Source organism: Lycium barbarum, chromosome 10 (genome assembly GCF_019175385.1).
Source record: "Lycium barbarum isolate Lr01 chromosome 10, ASM1917538v2, whole genome shotgun sequence".
Classification (NCBI taxonomy): Eukaryota; Viridiplantae; Streptophyta; class Magnoliopsida; order Solanales; family Solanaceae; genus Lycium; species Lycium barbarum.
The window spans coordinates 114,686,983-114,711,202 of NC_083346.1; the positions used below are offsets into that span (position 1 = coordinate 114,686,983).

The 24,220-nt window shown below is 33.2% G+C and overlaps 2 protein-coding genes and 1 pseudogene across 2 annotated transcripts in view; 1 reads left to right on the forward strand and 2 right to left on the reverse strand.

The window, feature by feature from the left end:
• The window catches only part of LOC132615028 (heat shock 70 kDa protein 4-like), a 60,624-nt gene that overhangs the window by 32,652 nt on the left and 3,752 nt on the right, over positions 1 to 24,220 (reverse strand). The window lies entirely within an intron of this gene.
• On the forward strand, positions 9,951 to 12,759 carry LOC132615027 (uncharacterized). Its single transcript, XM_060329579.1, has 2 exons — positions 9,951 to 10,102; positions 10,207 to 12,759. Exon 2 carries the CDS (start codon positions 11,027 to 11,029, stop codon positions 12,515 to 12,517), a length of 1,491 nt encoding a protein of 496 aa, XP_060185562.1. The 5' UTR covers positions 9,951 to 10,102; positions 10,207 to 11,026; the 3' UTR covers positions 12,518 to 12,759.
• LOC132615026 (heat shock cognate 70 kDa protein 2-like) lies at positions 13,280 to 15,869 on the reverse strand (annotated as a pseudogene).

Consider the following 24,220-nt stretch of genomic DNA (forward strand, 5'->3'; position numbering starts at 1 on the left):
TCTTTTTTAATTTGATAAGTGGATACTTTTTTTGACACAAGAAGAATAGGTTAAGTGGACACTCTTTTTTATCAGGAGGGAGTATTGCACTACACGGTTATAAAAGTACCTTCTATGTTGCAAGAGCTAAACCAATATATGAATAACATATTCTCGGTATTTCATATATGAAAAAATCATAAATATTTAAATTTTCTATTTTGTTGAATCATTAAATTTAGAATTTAAACTGAATTTAATTGATTCGCATTAAATCCAAATTCTGTTAAATTTATTCTTAATAAAAGTGCTAACCAAATTAAAGAGACATAAGAGATTTGGGCTCCTTTTTAAGTGACAAACGGCACCCAGTGGGCCTATAAAATCCATTTTTCTAATTTGGGCCGATATCTGAAAGAGCCCATTTGAACTCTTAGATCACTAATTTGTCTGATTGATTTAGCTTTATGAGAACTTTTATGGAAAATCAAGATGAGTTTCGTTTTTTGAGTACTGAAATGTACATACAACTTCTATGTAAAATTGGTATACTTTTATCCAATATTTTGTTTATCTAAGGGTAAAAACAATGGTATTCTGTAACCAATCTTATATCCGGCCCATCAAGTCATGCTGAGCAGAATATTTTTTCATCTGACCACGCTGAGCTGAATAGTTTTTCCTAAAATCACACTATAGTAGGCACACTTAAAAATGATAGTAACGTAATAATAGGGAGCAAAATCCAAAGTCGGTTCACTTTCTTATTTCAGAACTCAATACATTGTATACATTGCGTGATATACGTTATATGATTTCGATATACATAAATCAATACTTGTTTAGTTAAACTAACAAATTTGTTGGGTATAAAAAGAAATATAATATCTTGTATATTTTTATAATATATGTGTATCAATTTGACTTACTCTATGTATGGGCTAATGACGATTGTTCTCGTCTTGGACCCAACCATACCCTTTCGAGCCGGTCAGGGTCATGCGACGCCGCCGTCAATGAGGAATGCCCTCCCCAAACCCCACCTGGTGGAATTAAACTAGGCATATTGTTGTTGTTGTCTATGTATGGGCTAGAAGCATACATTCTTATCATTTGTATACAAAATTGAAGATGATTTCATTGACACTGATTCTTCACAATACGTATATTCGAAAGTTTTTCTAGTCCTTCGATTAATTTAAAAAATATATATAATAATGTATATATGGTGCTTCACGATATATATATATATATATATATATATATATATATATATCGGAATGTATACATGGTACTACTCTTCTCCGTCGAATTTCAGAAAAATCTTCCAAAATTGCTCAAACTTCAAAACGTGAGTGCTTTTCATCGAATTCCTGGAAAAGTCTAACACAAACGCTGAAGAGATTATCGCCCGGGTCTCGAAATTCGCTATAAAAACCTCAATTTTTCCCCCACTAAAAAACCTATTGATACAGATATACTGGTAGCGGATTTAGGGATAACACAGAGAGATTTTTTTATTATAATTAGAGAGATTTGGGAGATGAATTAAACTAAGTGAAATTTTGGGAAGAAAGATAATAAATTTAAATTTTCAGATGTTATTTTAGCGGCGTTTTTTGGTTATGTATCAAAAGGAATGTTATAATCTCTACGGGGAATGAATCGCATATGTTGGTTGAGAAATAACCATAAAATATGTGAATTTCTCCTGGATATTCGGTATCATTATTAATGAATATTTCATGTTAATTAGGTCTCTTTTTTTCATACTTATGCACTGTTTGTTGATTACATGTTATTTGTTCATTACATGTTGTTGGAAAGTGAAGGTTTAATTGGAGCAACCCATCAGGCATTTTTATTGGGCCTGGCCTACACCGGCCCATTATCCTGCCACTGGACAGAGCGGGAATTGTTGGTTGCTCTGAATTAGGTCTCTTAGATGATACACTTTGTCAATTTCTCCTGGTTTTAGTTTTAAAATCCCTCATTGATTGTTAATTTTTATATTAAAATTTTGAGTAAAAGTAACACTAAACGTACTTATAATATCACTCGATTGTAGATGCACCCCTTGTATTCTAAAACTAACAACTTAAAGCCTTAAATGAAAAATAGTCCTACACAAATTTTGATTTGCATAGTATTTTTGCTATATAGGAGAATCGTATGTTTAATCTTGAATTTCAGATCTATGCGTAATTAATCAATCAAAATAATTAACGTGAAATACGTCATAAAAACTTAAATTGAAATTAAAATGAAAACTAATATTACAATAATTTGAAAACTAGGATAAACACTTTTTCATCCATTTGAAATATATACTTGCAATTTCACTAAATATCAATTATTGTATCTCGATTTATTATTATTATAATATGTAAAAGAAAAAAGTGGGTGGAAAATTGTACAAATTATACCATATTTAGGTGTCTCATATGAATATTGGAACATGGGACAGTGCACTGATCTAGAGCAGATTTCCTTGTTTCTTTGTCTTTGCTCAATTGCCTATGCTTCAATCCAACAAATGATAATTCAAAACTATCCTTTTTTTCCTTGTGTTAATATTTAAAACTTTCATAAATTAAAAAGAAGAATTACATTTGATCAGAATAAAATAATAATGGAGATAATAATTGAGTTCTACATCAATTTTATTTTTATCTCTATCCACGTATATACAATTTATATAGAGAGCTCCATCTACTATACTCAGTCAATTTTTATTATAGTATATGTCATTGTTAGAAATCAGTTGATTTACCACGAACATCCATCAGAAATCCATCGGAAAGCTAGGATATTCGATGGAAAGTCCGTTGGAAATATTTTTAATAATTGATTTTTCTATACTTTCTTGTGGATCTATCTTTATTAAAATTGTTTGCAAGAAATTGTACGTAAAAAAGTTGAGTGAATACTAGTAAAAAAAAAATTGAACCATTCTTGTAGGATTTAAGTTATACTATGTATTACTAGTGTAATAGTTTTTTTTTCTAGTATAGTTTAATCTGTTGTGATAAATTACATATTTGAAAATACTCCTGTTAATAACATATAAAAGAAAATTTGCTATCCGCCATTGAAGCAATTCTAGTTGAGAGGATACGAATAAGAACTAAAAGTCTCTTAATTATTAAATATTTAAGTTATATATGTTTATAGTATAATAATTTTTTATATCATCAACATAACTTAAGTCGTTATAAGACGTTACCGACTTTTTAAGTAATCCCATTAATTAATAAATATAACATGTAAAAGAAAATTTGCTACCGACCATTGAATATGTGTGAAGAAAAGATGCTCTATCATATTGAGATCTGTCAGTGCGTCAATATGATAAGTTAAACATGTTTATAAATAGAGTAAGCTGTACCTAGGGCTTGTGTAGGCCACACTCTTATTACTATTTCTTTTATTCTCTATAATAATCAGAATTGAATTCAAAATTTTGAGTTTACAGTTTAATGAGTTCCGCATAAATTACTCATACATATTAAGTGAATTTTATAATAAAAACACAAAATTTTGATAAAAGTTACTGAATTGTGCCACAATCATGATAGCAATAAGAGATTTATTCCTTCAACGCTATTCACTCAAATAAATAGTTTTTAAGTTCTCAACAAAATTCGAATTTATAATAGACGTCTAGCTCACACATCATTAAACTAAAATCAGGTTCTTTCACTCTACTTGTATTAACAATGAAATATCACATAAGGGGATAGCTTATAAAAGAACCCACCTCGTACTTTATTGGAATGGAACCTTTAAACAATTCAATTATCACCAACTCGAAAGATTCTCTTCTTCTTTTCTCCTTTTTAATTATACTACTACTATTTTTTTTTAATTTTTGGAGTAACAGCTGCCTTCAAATTAGGAACCTTTACACTAAAGTTATATAAGGACTAATAAAAAATAAAGTGGCCTATTTTATTATTCAGAGACGAAAACAGAAAGTGACTGAACCAGATAAGCCGAGTCCAAATATGCCTGATAAGGACTTAAAGGAGTTAGGGGTCGTTTGGTTTAAGGTATAAGCTGGGTTATCGCAGCACTAATTTTTATACCATGTTTGGTATAAGGTATAAATTAGTGCTGGGATAAATTTATACCTTGTACCAAACATGGTATAAAAATTATTGCTGGGATAACCCAGCTTATACCTTCTTAACCCACTTATACTGGGATTATTTTATACCATCTTTTAGATGGTATAAAATAATCCCAATAGATGGGATAAATTAGTCCCGGGATTATAATGCCGGGACTAATGAGTCCTTAAACCAAACGACCCCTTAGTGTATTAATGAAACGCCATTATCTCACTAACAGACTCCCTAATATAAACAAATAAAGTTCCTTATTAAATTATGCATTTCTAGTACTGGTATCGTTCTGCTGGAAATTTGTGTATTTTTTTATGTAAAATAATTTAAAATATATATATATATATATATATTAGCAGTTAAAGAGGAAAAAACAACAACAACATACTCAGTAAAACCCCACAAAGTGGGGTCTGAGGGGGTATAGCGTACACAGACCTTATCCCTACCTTGAAAGGTAGAGAGGTTGTTTTTGGTAGACCGTCGACACAAGGATAAGTAACTCAAAGCAGTATAGAAGTTATGACAAAATACTATAAAAGCATGACAAAGCAGTGTGGAAAAAAAAAGGAGTAGTACCTACCACAAATTAATACGATAATTGAAGTACAAGAAACAACAGATATTAGCAGAAATCAAATGACAAGAAAGTATAAGAGTAATACTGTGACTACTAGTATGAACAAATAAGTTGGACACAACACAACTACCTACTAACCTTCTACCCTAATTCGTGTACTCCATAATCTTCTATCTAAGGTCATGTCCTCGGTAAGCTGGGCCTGTGTCATGTCCTGTCTAATCACCTCTCCCCAATACTTCTTCAGCCTACCTCTACCTCTCTTAAAACCGTCCATAGCCAACCTCTCACACCTCCGTACTGGGGCATATGCACATGTTTGAACCATCTCAACCTCACTTCCCGCATCTTATCATCTACCGAGGCCACTCACACCCTTGTCCTGGATATCTTCATTTCAAATCCTATCTCTCTAGTATGCCCATACATCCATCACAACATACTCATTTCCGCAACTTTCATCTTTTGAACGTAAGAGTACTTGAATGGCCAACACTCTGCCTCCATTCAACATAGTTGGTCTAACCACCGCTCTTTAGAACTTGACTTTAAGTTTTGGCAGCATCTTCTTGTCACACAAGACTCCAGATGCGAGCCTCCATTTCATCCACCCCACATCAATACGATGTGTGACATTATCGTCAATCTCCTCCATTTTCTTAGATAATAGACCCAAAATACTCGAAACTTCCTTTTTTTTTAATGACCTGGGTACCAAGCCTATTTCACGCTAGCCTTATGCGTTACGACACAGAAAGGGAAAATTTTTTTGCATGCCTAACTAATATATGAGCCAAATGACATGTGGCAAAACTAGCCCAAACCCATTTGACCCGCCAACCCGCCCAAACTTTAATGGGTTTGGGCTAGAGTGATTTTGAAGATGGACTGATTTGGGCTAATTCAATTTGACCCATCACAAATCATTAGCCCAAACTGGCCCATCAAATGAGCCCAAACTGACCCATCAATTGTCATTCATTTATAAGCATAAAAGCTACAAAACATGATTAACACATGAGTAACTTCTATTTTAATTATTATTTAAATTTATTTTTGTAATTGTTTTTATTTTTTAAAATGTTTATTTTTAATTTTTTTAGAATTTTTTTTCCTTATTTTAAAATTTTTACTAGTCATTTTTTATTTTTAAGTTTTTTATTTTTTTCCTTGGGGTCTATGCTTTCCGTTTTTGTTTAACCTATTTTCGACCCACTTATATCCGACACACGTTTGCCACTCCTACTTATGTACAAAACAACCATAAAATTACGCAAAGGGGTAAAAGAGAGGAATTTGACAAAATCACTATTCATTACGTTAATTAACATTTAGTTTTCTTTTGATTTACTTAGGAATAGTTTCGAATATCATTTATATACTGTAATAACTTATGAGGAAATATTTATAGTTACAATTTATATACTGGAATAACTAATGAGGAAATATTTACAGTGAATATCTTTATTATTTTGAGTAAAGCATACGTTTGAGTTTTTTTATATCCAAAAAGTATTTAAAATTAATTTTCAAAACACTGTTTATTTAAAAAAGCATGAGCGAGAATATCAATCAAAGAATATCGATATTTTTAGTTTCTCAAAATGTTGAAAAGGTGGGTTAAGTTGAGCGGGTTGGGTTATGACCCTTCATTTAGCCCATATTGACCCAGCCCATCTTAGCTCAAACAAACTTTAGGCAGGGTTGGGTTTTGACCCATCTATAGGTTTAGCCCATCTTGACCCACCCGACTTTAGCCCATATGGCCTATTTGCAACCCCTCCCCCCTCCCCGCCCAAACGATATCCATCGACATAGTATAATTTTACTACCGTTGGGCAAAGGTGACTCTGTCAGCGCCTAGACACACACACTAAACAATATCCATCGACATAGTATAATTTGCCTACCGTTGGACAAAGGTGACTCTGTCAGTGCCTAAACACACACACACACACACTAAACAATATCCATCGACATAGTATAGTTTTACTACCGTTGGACACACACACACACACAAAATATTCATCGACATGGTATAATTTTACTACCGTTGGACAAAGGTGAATCTGTTAGTGCCTAGTTGTACTCCTCACCCTCCGGGATATCATTTTATTATTCCTTCTTTTTCAATTTATGCAGTAGTGTTTATTTAAAAAAGAAAAAAAAGGCTTTTAAAAATTGTGATTTAAAATAAAACATAAAAAGCATAAATATTTTTGTAACTTTTATAAATCCTCTGTAAAAAAAAAATTAAATCGGTTCTACAAATAATACACTACTATACCTTTCTCTCAATAAATAAAAAAGTAAAATAATATCATATAAAATGGGACCAAAATCTTGCATGGTGGCACATGCTCATTGCTTACATAGACTTAAAGGAAAAAGGGAAAAAGAGAGATACCTCCATTCAGATTTACATACTTTAAACTTAATAATCAAATATTACATAATCAACTTTAAATATTTTAATCTTAACAAAATCTAAGGTTTTATTTGATATGGAGGAAATATGTTGTTCAGATTTTTTTTAAAACATTTTTTTGAGGAAAACGAGATTTTTAAAAATGAAAGAAAAATAATTTCTCTAATAAAAGTATGAAAAAATAATTCCCATAAATGGCATCCTACACAAATTATCTCCTCTAAGTCCTTCAACATACCTACCCCCATATCGGCATATCCCACATTTTCACCCTCCTCAATCCCACCTCATGTCCATAATGTTTGACTAGACTATATATATCTTAAAGAAAATGTTTTGCTTACCTACCAAACACATTATCAAACCTTATCCCAATAATAATAATAAAATGAGAAAGAAAGATAATGAAGGAAACGTTAACTAACAAAAGAAGTACCAAGAAGGGTTGTGGTGGAGTGACAAATACTCCATCATCTCTAATTAGAATTTTTAAGTTTGAGTTTTTTGGATTTGGAGTCTTCTTTATTAGGGAGCGTTTTGGCCCCTAATATGAAATTTTTGGGCACAAATTTAATTTTAATCCGATTTTAATGCGGATATCAAATACGGGAGAGAAACAAAGAAAGAAAAAAAGGCAAAATAGGAAAAAGAAAAGATAGGAAAGTGTACTTATTTATAATGTGAATGTAATAAAGTTTGTTGGACCACCCCACTTTGCTTTGCTCACGTTGAGCTGTCCATTGAATTCTAGACTGTATTCATTCTTTCAAAGTCAAGTCTACTTCTTATCTTGATAAGAACAATTCCAGCTCTTTACCTCCTATCTAAAAAATCCGCAACTTGTACAGTTGTACTGTGTACCATCACTTACGTCTGTGATTGCGCACATTATTCAGTATAGTTTTTTTTTTTATGAACCTACAAAAAAGTATAGTAATTTCCTTTTTTTGAAAAAAAAATAAAATTACAACTTGGGCGTGTCTATATATATGTTACTAGTATGGGAGTACTATTTTTTTTTTCTCAAATAAGAAACAAGTCACCTTTCCCCTCTATCTCATTTTATGTGGTATTTTCATTTTTCATGCTGTAGCAAAAAAAAAAAAAAATGATACTTCATCTATCTAAAAGCAATTTAACTTTAAACATCTCATTTAATTTTTAATGATATGATTTATAATAACACAAATATCTATAGCTTATTTTAAATCAAAATTTTTTTTTAACATTATGTGTTAAATCAAACACTATTAAAAAAAAGAGACTGAGGATAGTATTGTGGATAATACATTACGCCTCTTTCTTAACAACTAGTCTCAAGAGTGAACTTTTTTGCAATATTTTTCTTACATTTTAGTATTGTCCAACAAGAACAAAACATGGCCGGCGTAATTTCAACAAGTGGGGTCTGATAAGGATAGAGTGTACGCACACCTTATCCCTATCACGAGAGGTTTGCTGTTTCCGATAGACCCTCTACTCAGAATAAAATAATAAAAAAGCAAGTCAAATAGGAAATAGGAAAAAAGGAGTAATAATATCATCCAACAAATAAACATAAAACCGAAACGTTTGAGAAAGTTAAAAGAAAAACAAATACAATGTAAATTCTTAGGGCTCGTTTGGTTGGGAAATAACTTATCCCGGGATAAGTTATCCCAGGATTAGTTATTCCGGGATTAGTTATTCCACTCTCAAGGTGAGATAAAATAAGGCTACAATCCCGGGATTAGTTATTCTGAATTTTTATTCCAACCAAACATGGGATAAGGAGGCACTAAAATTTTATCCCGAGTTTATTTTTGCTTATCCTTCACACCAAACGACCCCTTAGTTTCTTATACTCCTATACACTTTATTCTCCCCAAACTCAACTTGTGGGATTATACTCAGTATTGTTGTTATTGTAGTATTGTTACCATTTGGAGAAATGGAGGAATTTCCAAAGGGCATTAAACCTTGAGATTTTTACACTCTATGCCAATTAGGACAAAATAATTATCCGTTTTAGTCCATGTTTATTTTGTTACCCGAGCTAGTCCCCCATATCAAACTCCGAGATGCTATTTTTTACCAGAGTTCATTGACATTGCTTCTTTATGCTCAGAGTAAGTTCATTGGCGTTGCTTCTTTATCTTTTCAGTTTTCTCTTTGTCTTTTTTTTTGGTCATTTGAAACAATATTGTGCACATTACGTTTTTGTTTCTAATTTTGGACTGCAATTATACCGCTACCGGTAGCTTTTGTTTGCTTTTTTTCCTCAGGGGTTCAATTGAATCTAGTTCATCCCGAAATTACTATATGCATATAGAGAAAAAAGCTTATACAATTTTGTATAATAATGTAAAAGCGTGTATAAACACCTCTTATACACTATTATACATTTTTATACGGTGTAAAAGTGTGTATAAACACCACTTATACATTATATATAAACCCCTCTTATGTATATACACCTCTTGTATAAGTTTGTAATAATATTGTATACAAGTGTAAAAGTGTGTATAAACACCTCTTATATATCATTACATATTTTTATACAAGGTTGATATATTGTCCAAAATAGATGTATAAAGTTGTATATTGCTATATAATATTATGTAGCATAAAAAAGTGACTATGCGAATGTAAATTAAAACATAACTACGTAGATGTAATTTCTGGATTGAACATTATTAAAATTTCCCCTTAAAACTTTCTACATCCATGATAAAATATGATTTATTATTTATATTCATTTTGCCGTTTCAATAATTTTAATTTGACAGGTTAATAATTGACTTGCTTTATGTTGCTACACCGTCACCGTATTGTAACAGCGTTTGCTCCCTTGTAACGGTTGTAACTAGTGCAGGTCATTTTCAATCAACCCTTATACAATTATCTATCTTAAGTTCTCAATCAAAGACCCTTTTTTTCATTCTCCTCTCACGTCACCGCCTTATTTCCAATTCCAATAACTTTTGCAGATTCAGTGCATTCTAACAGGTATTCTTTAATTTTTTCTTTTGGATCTTTACTTTAATTTATAACTTGCATGTATTATACCTTTGTGGGGTTCTTTTTTACTTAAGTCTTTTTAAATTTGACAGATGTTTTAAGATTCAAAAAGCTTGTTTGGAGTCAAGAATTGGTGATGTGATCTTGAAAAGGTTGAATCTTTAGGTGGTATATGATGAATTTCTTGATAAAGTAGTATTTTTTTCTGATTTTTGGTGTGTTTGAAATGCATTTGGAAGTGGTATAAGATTCAAAGGCTTGTTTGGTATTTGATCTTGCAAAGGTTGAATCTTTAGTGGGTATATGATGAATTGCTTGATAAAGTAGTGATTTCTGTGATTTTGGTGTGTTTGGAATGCATTGAGAAGTGGTTTAAGGTTCAAAGGCTTGTTTGGTATCAAGAATTGGTGATTTGTTCTTGTGAAGGTTGAATCTTTAGTGGGTATATGATGAATTATTTGATAAAGTAGTGTTTTTTCTTATTTCGGTGTGTTTGTAATGTATTGGGAAGTGGTCTAAGATTCAAAGGCTTGTTTGGTTTCAAGAATTGGTGTTTTGATCTTGGAAAGGTTGAATCTTTGGTGGCTATATGATGAATTGTTTGATAAAGTAGTAATTTTTCTGTTTTGGCTCTTTTTGTGGATCGATTGAAGGTTATTGATTCTTGGTCATTTGATTCTTTGTGGATATGTTGATGAGGTGGTCATGGTCATGTTACTAAGTGTTAATTGTGGTGGAATTGTTGTTCCGAGTAGGCGGATCCAGGATTTAGAGTCGGTTAGTTGGAAGTGGATTCCTTATAGTATGTATATGCATTTTCAAGATCCTTTTGAATATGAACACATGGTCAATTAAACCCCTTGCTAAGGGCTAGAGACGCCTCTACTTCGACCCCGAATTATAGGAAAGGAAATGCTTGCAAAGGGGAAAATGGGTGAAGATCTCCTAACAACGTTAACCATTGAAAGCAATCATTTGTCCACCCTTTTGTCCATGGATTCCGGTTCATCATCTCATGATGAATTGGAGAGAGAGTTGATCCGGACTGTTAACCATCTACAGGCGCCTGATATTAATCTCCCGCTCGAGCCTAGCCCTCCTCCTCCGTCGTGGAATGATACGTGTGATATGCTAGATGTTGGCCTTGGTGCCCAACATTACGAGGTCGAGACGAATATTAATGTCACAAAGGTCGGGAAGAAGTGTGCTAAACGGCTTGATAGTATTTGGGGCGCTTGGTTTTTCTTCAGTTTTTACTTTAAGCCAGCTCTGAATGAGAAGTCAAAGGGAAAGAATGGGGTTTCTCCTCGGTATGATAAATCGGATTTGAAGCAAGATATTTTTCTTGTTCAGCATGATATGGAGAATATGTACATGTGGGTTTTCAAGGACAGGCCTGAAAATGCTCTTGGCAAGATGCAATTGAGGAGTTACATGAACGGTCATTCGCGACAGGGAGAGAGTCCCTTTCCGTTCACTGCAGATAAAGGTTTCGTTCGGTCTCATAAAATGCAAAGGAAACATTACCGGGGTCTTTCGAACCCTCAGTGCCTTCATGGAATTGAAGTTGTTAGGTCACCTAATCTTACGGGTCTTGATAAGGAGGAGCAAAAAAAGTGGATGGAGCTTACGGGCCGAGACATGAACTTTTCGATTCCCGCTGAAGCTAGCGACTTTGAGTCGTGGAGGTGCCTTCCGAATACAGAATTTGAGCTCGAGCGAGCCCCTGCATTGAAGAGCAATTCGATTCCCCGTCCAGAAAGATTGTTAAATGGCTCCAGTCTGAATCTATCTACTCGACATGCAAACCATGTAAACGGAGAAGGATTAAACAACATTTTGGCTGTCTGTAATAAGAGGAAGAAAAATGGATTTTCGCCTAATAGTCAACATCCTGAGAGGCTTCCGGATATCCATCCAATTTCCCCACCATGGCTAAGAGATTTTTCTGGTGCTATGCAAATGGTGTCTGGTCCTGTTACAGCTGCAAAAACTATTTATGAGGACGATGCGGGGTTCTTGATACTTGTTAGCATGCCTTTTGTGGATCTAAAAAGTGTCAAAGTTACTTGGAGGAACACCATCTCTCATGGGATTGTGAAGATATCTTGTATCAGCACAGGATGTATTCCTATCATCAAAAGGCAAAACAGGACTTTCAAGCTATCAGATCCAGCTCCCGAGCACTGCCCTTCAGGGGAATTTGTCAGAGAAATCCCTCTTAGGACTCGCATTCCGGAAGACGCTAAACTAGAAGCGTATGGAGATGAGACCGGGACTATGCTCGAAATTCATGTGCCTAAGCAGCGTGTAGGACCAGAGGAGCATGAGGTTCTAGTGTGCCTTCGCCCCTCGCCTTGGACTACACATGCGTATGTTGATTTGACGGAAGCAATGGCTTGAAGTTGTGGAATGCTCTCTTTAGGTTGTAGTCATTATTTACTGACCTAAATGAAAATGAAAATGATATTTATATTTTCTTTTTAATTCATCAGGAAAGATTCTTTTCTTTCTGGTCATCAACTAATGTGGAACAGATAGATGCTGATTTTTGCATGCCCTCAATGTCCACACCATTTTGTTCCTGCTAGTCTTTATCTTTTACTGGTATCAATAACATTTTCATACTGTTTATTATTGTTGAATTGTATTTGTGTTTCAATTTGTCTCAATTCTTCATGTCTTGTGCTCTGCTTTTTGTGAACTTACTAGCTTTTGTTTGGCACTATGGGCTACTGACTAATGTCATACTGCATTAAGATTGTTCGCTATCTGATACATTTCTCATAACCTGAGAGAAAGTTGTTCGATGTATGTCAAAACTCGGACTGCAGCAATGCACATAACTTGTGTTCACAACATATGATTAAAACCTCATTGAAGCTTTGAGTGAACCTGTTTTCTACAGTTCTACCACGTCACAGAGTATGCTACAGTCCTATGTCATTTGCTGATTTGGAAAATGTAAAGATTTTGGGAATGTTCAATTCAATCGGATGCCAATGCGAATTTCCTCTTTGTGGTGACGGAAATTGACAGTGATGATTCTTCCCGTAATCTATAGTGCAAAAATGAACTGATTAAAGCTTCGAGCACTACTTTTGTGTTATCATGAGCACAGAAAAAGACTTACGAACTGTGCTTATAACAGAAAATGCAATAACATTTTAAAGTCGAAGAGTTCTTTAACAAAATAAACCCATCCACCAATCCTGCACCAGCAAGAGTACGGGATGCTTACATAGTCTCAAATATAACTAGACAAACGGCTGAAGTCTCAAACATATTACAACAACAGAAACTGAAGACTGCTACAACTATATTTGACTACTAGAACTACAGATATCATCTTAATCTTGGTGATGGACTTAATCGACTTCTTCAATCTTGGGACCTGCTCCAGTAGTACCAGCAGAAGGACCATCCTTATCAATACCACCAGCCTTATCAGGACCACCAGCATCACCCATACTGATACATCTTTGCAATTATGGGGTTGCAAATGCTCTCAAGCTCCTTCATCTTGTCCTCAAATTCATCAGCCTCTGCTGACTGATTTCCATCCAGCCACTGAATTACCTGCTCAACCGAGTCCTCTATCTTCTTAATGGTGTTTCTCATGTTGTATGCATAATTCTCCAAGGCATTCTTGGATTCCACTTTCTTCTTGAGCTCTTCATCTTCAGCTTTGTACTTCTCAGCTTCTTGAACCATTTTCTCAATATCTTCCTTGGACAATCTTCCTTTGTCATTAGTGATAGTAATCTTGTTCTTCTGACCGGTAGTTTTATCCTCAGCAGAGACATTCAATATACCATCTGCATCAATGTCGAAACGCACATTGATCTGTGGGACACCTCTTGGAGCCGGAGGAATACCAGTGAGCTCGAATTTACCAAGCAAGTTGTTATCTCTAGTCCTGGTTCTTTCCCCTTCAAAAACTTGAATCAAGACACCAGGCTGATTGTCCGAGTAGGTCGAAAACACCTGTTCTTTCTTATTTGGGATTATGCTGTTCCTCGGAATCAAGGTTCTCATAACACCTACAGTAGTTTCCAGACAAAGGGAACGAGGGGTAACATCCAACAACAAAAGATCCTGAACTTTTTCATTCCCTTCACCACTCAAACTTGCAGCTTGCACAGCAGCACCATAGGCAACAGCCTCATCCGGGTTGATGCTCTTGCAGAGTTCTTTCTTGTTAAAGAGGTCCTGCAATAACTGTTGTACCTTTGGAATTCTAGTAGAGCCACCAACAAGAACAATATCATGAACGCCGCTTTTGTCCATTTTAGCGTCCCTCAAACACTTCTCAACAGGCTCCATACATTTTCTGAAAAGACTCATGTTAAGCTCCTCAAACCGAGCACGAGTAATCGTTGTGTAGAAATCGATACCCTCATAAAGGAAATCAATTTCAATGGTTGTCTGAGCAGTGGATGAGAGCGTTCTTTTCGCGCTTTCACAAGCAGTTCTTAGTCTCCTAAGAGCTCTAGGATTTCCACTAATATCCTTTTTGTTCTTCCTCTGGAATTCTTGAACAAAGTGATTAACCATCCTGTTATCAAAATCTTCACCACCAAGATGCGTATCACCAGCAGTAGCCTTCACTTCAAAAATACCCTCTTCAATAGTAAGAAGCGAAACGTCAAATGTACCACCACCCAAGTCAAAAATAAGCACAGTTTTCTCCCCCGTACTGCTTGTTTTCTTATCAAGACCATATGCGATTGCAGCAGCAGTAGGCTCGTTGATAATACGCATAACATTGAGGCCAGAAATAGTTCCAGCATCTTTCGTAGCCTGACGTTGAGAGTCGTTGAAGTAAGCTGGCACGGTAACAACAGCATTCTTTATTGTTGTTCCAAGAAAGGCCTCAGCAATCTCCTTCATCTTAACAAGGACCATAGAGGAGATTTCTTCAGCAGAAAATTGCTTTTCTTCACCTTTGTAGTTGACAACAATCATGGGCTTGTCTGCAGGGCCGGGAATAACCTTGAAAGGCCAGAGCTTCATGTCACTTTGTACTGAGGAGTCACTGAATCTCCTACCAATTAATCGCTTGGCATCTGCAACCAAATATAGGAGAGTTTAGCATGAAAATACAGATGATTAAGGAGTAGTACCAGCAATACCAGTCACAAAGACCGAACCATATATAATCCTAGACAAATAATCTACCAGAAAGTGGGTCTAAATTTCACAAACTGATCTAAAATAAAGGTATTTGACTTTGATCACCAACTACAATTACTTATAATAAATTAGGCTATTTAATGGTACTTATTTATGAAATAACAAACACAGGCCCAGGACAACAGTTTTATTTACTGGTTCAAATACTGTAGAGAACATGCAGAAAGAGCTTTTTCATCGATTATTTTAGCCTAACATGTCTAAGGATGGGTGAATTTTACAGATCACACTTGTTTGAGCTAAATTAGACAAATCTTAAGTATTATGAGATTTATGAAATAACAAAAACTGGGGCGAAGCTACGCCTCTGTTTACAGGTATAGCAAAATCAAGAACTCAAAAAATTGAACAAAAGTGATAGAAATAGATATTAGAGGCAAGTTACAAATATAGAATGTACCAAAAACAGTGTTGGTAGGGTTCATAGCAACTTGATTCTTAGCAGCATCACCAACAAGTCTTTCCGTATCAGTAAACGCAACATATGAAGGAGTAGTAAAGTATATCATACTATTTACCTTATTTTTCAAGGACCTTTTTATCTTATGTACTTTTTATTCTCCTAGTGCTTCCTATTTTTTTGTTTATTTTCATTCTTTCTCTATTTTTTAAAGATTTTTTCTTGTATTATGTTGGCTCGAGATAAATTTAAATGGAGAAATACGCCAAGCAAAGATTTATATAGCTAACATCAACTTGTTTGAAATCGAGGTGTACCTAGTAAACCGTAGACGTGTCACTTACAATTGAAATTTGCCTAGCATATTCACACCCAAGGGTGGTGCTGAGGGGTTGATGAATTTGAAATGTTCCCGAGAGATCAGAATGTAAATACCAGAAAGACTATAAATATTAAGTGATGTCTTCACGTATAAAGTCTTGTTGGATAGAGTTATTCAATATTTAAGCTTGTTCGGAGGTATGATGCACCTGGTATACTAGTCGAGCAACACACCACAAACTCATAACACTTAATAGGGGCAAATCTGGTTAATTTTTTCTTAATTTGATAAGTGAATGCTTTTTTTACTTAAAAAAAGGCTAAGTGGACACTCGTTTTGATCCAGATGGGAGTAGTAGTAAGGAGTGAAACTAATCGCCTTGTTTGGTCAAGCTTATTTTTCTCCAAAAATACTTCTTCTTTTTCAATAAATGCTTATTTTAAAAAAGTGAGGTGTTTGGCCAAGCTTTTGGGAGAAAATAAGTGCTTTTGAGGAGTAGCAGAAACAATTTTTAAGAAGCTAAAAAAAATAGTTTCTGCCCAAAAAATACTTTTTTAAAAAGCATTTTTGAGAAAAATATACTTAGAAGCACTTTTTAAAAGCTTGGTCAAACATAAATTACTGCTCAAAAGTACTTTTTAAATTAATTGGCCAAACACAAATTGCTTTTGACAAAAAATACTTTTTTTACAAGCACTTTTGAAAAAAACACTTTTCAAATAAGCCAATTTTAAAAGTTTAGCCAAACAGGCTATAAACTTTATGCGTCATAAATACTCCAGAAGCTCATAGAGTTTCATTGCCCTTATATTTACCGAAACAAAAGGAAGGATACAAATCTCAAAAAGCGGATGAGTACAAATTCTCACCCCTTATATTGTTTCCTTTTCTCTTTTATATATATACTAGCAATACATGCCCGTGTGATGCGTTGACTAAACATGTCTATTCACTTTAATTAGCCAGTCTTTAAGGTTTGTATTTTGAAAATAATTTTAAAAAATATTCTAATTGTTATTATATATAGCAACATGTATAAAATGTATTTTATGTACCATCACTTTAGTTATAAAAGAAAATTAGTAAGAATATGAGGGAAAATTAATATTTTGATTCTAAATTTTTTCTTTTAAATTCTTTAATATTTTATATGTATACCGACGGGTTGGTATCCATTTCAATTAAGTAATTATTCAGATCCAAACATAAGAACCATTGTCGTATATATTGGATTTTTTAAAAGCAAAACTAATAAAATATTTTTATTAAATTAATTAAAAAATATATTATAATTTTTTATATTAACAATTACAGATAAAACAAATTTTTATAAAGAAATAAAAATTAGAAAGATATATGTTATATCATTAATCACCAAATTTTAATTCTAAAATGAAAATATAAAGTAATACATTTTATAAATGTAAAGAAACAATTAACAGAGACTGCAAAGGAGAGTAAATACGTAAAATATTGATAATGAAGGAAAACGGAGATAAAAGTTATTCCCTCCCTTGACTTTTACTTGTCGACGTTAACATATCAAGAAAAAAAATGTTCTTCTTATTTTACCCTTCATATTAATTATTCATTTTCAAATCATTTTCTGAGGCTATTGAGACTATACACCAATAAATATGGATATTATGATAAAATATATACTTTATTTATTAATTATCAAAGAACGTGAAAAGTAAAAAGTGAACAAGTTATGTGTAGGAGAATTAAAATAACTTTTGGTACAAATTTGCATTGCTATTGTTCGTCCTCTCTTCACGTTTAAAGTATTAACAAAGAAGAAAAACAGGGATAAAAGTCACTCCCTTTGTTTACTTTTATTTGTCCATATTAACATATCAAGACAAAGAAACTAAGATGGTAATTAGTAATTTGTAATTAGTATGAAACTTCAATTATGTTGATTGTGTATAAAGATAACGACTACTCATATATTATAGGCGTACATATTTGTATACATGTCATCCTTTTTCTTGTATTACTTTATTTATCATGGGGACCATCAAGCTAGGCAACGCAAGAAGAGTGGGGAGAATCATGCATAAGGGGTTGGCCATTAATTTCCGTGGAATTAATGAGTGAAAATTTGTGTGTTCTTATTATTAATTGTACCTTTTAATTACTCATTTTTAAATTATTTTCGAAGGCTATTGAGACTTACACCAATAAATATGAATATTATGTTAAAATATATACTTTCTCTGTCCCATATTACTTGTCACTTTTTCTTTTGCACACCCTTTAAGAAATCAAAAGTAAAAGATGTATTTTACTATCTTACCCCTATCTCTCTCCTATAAATACATTCTAATCAAAATTGACTATTTTCAAGAACATTTATTACTAATGGTAAGGTGGAAAAGATTTAATTAATTTTATCTTGGTTTTGTAAATAAACAAGTAATTTGGACATATATTTTTAGTAATGCGGCCAAGTAATATGGGACAGAGAAGATAAGATATGAAAGATTTAATTAATTTTATCTTGGTTTTGTAAATGAACAAGTAATTTGGACATATATTTTAGTAATGTTGAGTACTTCATTTATGAACAAGTAAAAGTGCACGGATGAAATAAATATGTGTCGGGCAATTAAAATTGAAGTGCATACTTATATACATGAGCACAGAATAAATATTCAGTACAAAAGTAGTTTAGTAATATGGCCAAGTAATATGAAATGGAGGGAGTACTTCATTTATTAATTTTGAAAGAACTTGAAAAGTCAACAAATATAAGTGCACGGAGGAAAAAAATGTGTCGGAGAATTAAATTTGAAGTGCATACGTGTATACATGAGAAGAGATAAATATTCAGCATTATGACATACGACCACGTGGGATAAAAAAGTAGTTGGTTAAAATGTACAGTTTATATAGCTTGTGGTACAAATTTCTATTGCTGTGTTAGTCCTCTCTTCACACTTAGATATATTAGAAATAGAAAAGAAGAAAAATATAAAATAGAAAAACAGACATATATTTGTAGTAATGTGGCCAAGTAATATGGACGAAGGGAGTACTTCATTTTTATTAATTCTTAAAGAACGTGAAAAGTCAAGTATAGTAATGTGGACAAGTAATATAGGACGAAGAGAGTACTTCATTTATTAATTCTTAAAGAACATGAAAAGTCAAGTAATGTGGTCAAGAAATATGGGACGTAAGGAGTACTTCATTTATTAATTCTTAAATAACGTGAAAAGTCAAAAGTGAATAAGTAAAAGTGCGCGGAGAAAATAAATGTGTCGGATAATTAAAATTAAAGTGCATACATGTATACATGCGAAGAAAATAAATATTCAGCAAAAATGTGAAAAGTCAAAAGTGAACAAGTAAAAGTGCACGGAGGAAATAAATATGTGTCGGAGAATTAAAATTGAAGTGCACTCGTGTATACATGAGAAGAGAATACATATTCAGTACTATGACATATATCCACGTGGGATTAATTAATTCTTAAAGAATGTGAAAAGTCAAAAGTGAACAAATTAAAGTATACGGAGGAAATAAATTTGTGTAGAAGAATTAAAATTGAACTGCATATGCGTGAGAAGATAATAAATATTCAGCTAGAACACGAAAAGTCAAAAGTGAACAAGTAAAAGTGTACGGAGGAAATAAATGTGTCGGAGAATTAAATTTGAAGTGCATACGTCTATACATGAGAAATGAATAAATATTAAGTACTATGACATATGTCTACGTGGGATATAAAAATAGTTGGATAAAATGTAAAAGTTATATAACTTATGGTACAAGAAATCATTGCGTGTACAATTTGCGAAGCTTATGGTACAAGCGGGAGGAGCGGTGTTCGTCCCTCTCCACGCTTATATATAATAGAAATATTCAATTTTAATTAGTCTTTTCATTTAAATATTAGTGTCTTTTTCTACTTTTGAAGGATTTATCATCTAATATGTGTCTTAATTTATGCATATATAGCTTTGATCTTTAAGAAAATTAAATATTCAAAATATATTATAAGTTGTACCTGTAATTTTCTTTTTCATCTTCAAACCATCCAGAAAAAGAGAAATTGTTATCCTTGAATAACCAAATTAATTACCCATCTCCTACTAAATCACAATCTTATGAAAATCCAAAAACTAACTCTATTGATTAATTATTTATGCCATTACAATATACATATCTCTATAAATTAAAAAAAGAGGTGTCGAGCAGTGTTTTAAAAGGCGGGGGCGTAAGGCGGGGCGTTTTACATACGCCTCGAGGCACGGGGCGTAAGTCCCATGGGTATTTAATTTTTAGTATTTCTTAAAATAATATAATTACAATAAATATTTTTAAATAGGTAAAATTACATAAAAAAAATAAAAGAAAACTGTAAATAAATGAAATATATATATATATATATATATGTGTGTGTGTGTGTGTGTGTGCGTGCGCGCGCGCGCGCGCGCTTGATCCTCACAAAAAAATGATCAAAGCAATCCATTATACACCGCTTATAACTTGTAATTATATATAAAATAATTTTACAAGTATAAACAATACAATGAAATAAAAGCTATTATGAAATGCAAATCAATTCTAACATTTTAACTTTCAAACAAGGAAAAAAACATAGTTTCTTAAAACACTATTACTATCATACTATTCATTTTATCTCCCTATAAGCAAATAATCAATAAAATTTATCAATATTACAATTAAAACATAACTTCTTCATGAACAAAAAATAAAATCTATATCTATAATTCTGATACATAGGACTTATGACCAATGACAAGTGAAAATATACAATTCCGCTATGTGTTTTTTTTTTTTTAAATTAAGTGATATTCACCCTCACGACGTTCTCAAATAGTAAATATCCAATACTACGACTTGTTATATGAGTTACACCCAATCTTCTATTTCTATAGATGAAAAACTATTAAGTATCATTATTTTGTTAAACAATTATGAGGGTGAATGATTTTAATTAAGAAATTTAAAATATAATTTGTGTAAGAACTGTTAGGCGAGCCCTGGGCGTTGGGCGTTAGGCGTGTTTAGGGCGTTCGGTTGGGCGCTTAGGGCGTAAGCCTCATAGGTACTAAGCCCCGCACGTTAGCCCCAGGGCGTTTTGCCATTGCCCTGCCCCGAGGCGAGCCCCGGAGCGAGTCCTGACACTGCCTTTTAAAACAATGGTGTCGAGAAAAACCGCTTAACAGATACATAGTGCAAATTAAATCACACGGAGAAACATAACAGATTTGAAGAAATTGGCATGAGACCGCCTCTTTAAAACTGTCAAAAGGCCATTAGAAGGTGCCGGGAAGTTGAGTCCTTTTTAAGGCTCCTTTTTTTTTTCTTACTGTTTGCATATGCACACAAATCATATCAATTGTTTTCAGATGGGGAAAATAATCTTATTTTTTCAAATTGTCATTTGTTTTGAACATGAAATCATACTTTCTCAATTCTTTTTTAAATAATGAAACATTAATCAAAATTCAATAACATTTTCATATTGTTTTTTTATCGTTGGATTGTATTTGTGTTTCAATCTCTGTCTCAACTTTTCATGTCTTGTGTTCTGCTTTTGGTTACTTAGCACATACTGACCGATGCATGTATCCAGCCTTTAGTTTTTGTTTGGCACTATCGACTATTGAGTATTGACTAATGTACTGCATTAAGAAAGATTGTCATCTGTTACATCTCTCATAACCTGAGAGGGTGATGTTCAATGTTTATCACTCGAACTGCAGCAATGCACATAGCTTTTCTGTTCATAACATCAGATTAAAACCTCATTGAAGCTTCGAATGTACTTGGTTCTCTACGGTCCTACCACATCTAACAGAGCATGCTAGAGTCTTAAGTTGTTTGATCTAAACAAGGTAAAGATTTTGGGATGTGCACTTCAACCTGTTTTGTATGCATTCAAGGGACCCTCCTTCACTGCCTCATATTGGTTTAGTTATATGTAATTTATGATGCCAGTGCAAATTTCTTCTCTTGTGATAACGGAGTTTGATGCCGTTGCAACTTTGGCTAACCCTCTGTTTGAATGGTTGTTTCCCGTGGTTCATTAATGTATAGTTTTTCGTGAAACCATGTTTGTATCCATTGTTCTTAAAATTATGTGGTATGGTGTTATAAATTCGTTGTAATTCCATGATTATATAACCACGAAAAAGTTTAATTTTTGTAACCACGAATTTGTTGGTTTTTGCGTGATTACGTATTGCATTTCTCCATTATACCCTCACCCTCCACCACCCTACCACTCACCCCACCCCCACCCTACCACCCACCCACCACCCCACCCACCACCCCACCCCACAACCACTCATCCCACAACCACCCACCCACCTCACACCACCCACCCGTCCACCACCCCCACGCACTACCTCTCACCACCACCCAACTCCACCTCACAACTACTTACCCCCACCCTACCACCCATTACCCCACCCTCATCCCACAACCACCCCTACCACCCACCCAATGACCACCCCCGCCCACTACCTACTTATTTTTTAAAGTTCTTATTTTATCCTTTACTTGAGATTTATTAATATATATAAATTAATTTCTAATTAAGAGCTAACGGTGTTTTAGTAAACTTATAAGTTATTATACAGTATCATACAATAATAAAAAAAAAATGTTACTATATTAAACAACAAACGATACAGTCTATCCAAATATTGTGTTCATTAATACAGTACAATATAATAAAACATCATATTGTACCATACCATACTACACATTAATGAACCACAGGAAACAACCATCCAAACATAGTGTAAAAGTTTTAGATTCCAATTAGCGTCACCAGTTGTGGTTTCGTCATGTAAAATTAAAAAAAGTTAGGGGTGTATTCTAGTATCAAGGAAAACATTTCTTGCATCCAGAAGATTTAGTCTTCCGTCAACCAAACATAAAGAGATGATTTTTTCACTTATTACTATATTATATAAGAGCAAATGTGAGGACTTTTGTAGTCCTCACAATAATCTCAATTTTTTAATTTTTTTTTAATTAATTACTTTTATATCTTAATTTTATTTATTTAAGTCAATTTTTTTATTTTTTATTTTTAAAGTCTACTTTTCAAAAGCTATCGAACCTGGAGACTTTTGTAGTCCTCACAATAATTTTCAAATTTTTTAAAAACTTTTTAATTAATTACTTTTAGGTCCTAATCTTATTTATTTAAGTCAATTTTTTTTGTTTTTTGTTTTTAAAGTCTACTTTTCAAAAGCTATCGAACCTCCTACCTCATTTTTCACGTTCTTTGATTTTCTGATCGGTGCTCGATATCCGCATTTGAGCCCAATTAATCCAGATAATTCGCACTGTATCGCGCCTATTCGGGGGGAGCGCTTCCTCCAAAGTTTTTTTTTCCATATCCATGTTCAAACCCCTAATCCCTAATTAATAGAGGAGCAGCCCCATCCGCTGCACAAGTTAAATTATGTATTTGTCTTAAAAGTTCATTAATTATGTATAGATGATTTATTTAGAACTAAAGAACTTCAGAAAATTAGGATACATAAATTATAAATGTCAAATTCTGCCTCCACATTTGATTTGAAGTAAATAATTTCATCAAAATGGAAATTAAAATATTAAAGGAGTGGAATGAAAATTTTGCTTTCATATAACTACCCACTTGTGATACTACCATGGGTATATGATTGTTGTTATTGTTGTACACTTGTACTAACACAAATTATATTTCTTTAGTTAAAATATCTACTTTAAGCCCGGACCCTCACATAACTAGTATTTTCATACATTTGAAAAAGTTATAAAATCTTTTTACTCTGGGGATAGTGGGACAGTTCTTCTGTTTGGATAGTGAGACAGTTCTATCAAAAGATGTTCCCTTTAAAAACATTTTCCTTCATACCAATTACGTCCCTAGGTGATCTCCAAAAGACAAAAAAGTCCTTGAGTACATTCAAGCTAGAGCCTAGATGTTCTTTTCATTCAAGCCTTTGTCTTTCAACCGTTTTTTTTTCATGTAGTAAAAAGCTGTCTAATTCAATTTTCTGGGGAAAATGAAAAGCACCCGTTGCATGCTGCTACAACAAAGTTTCTGACTGATCTAGAACAAAGTTTCTGTCCATTATGTTCATATAAGTGAAGATTTACTACTTCATCCCATTCTTGTCTACACTCTAAAAAAGAAAAAAACTAATTA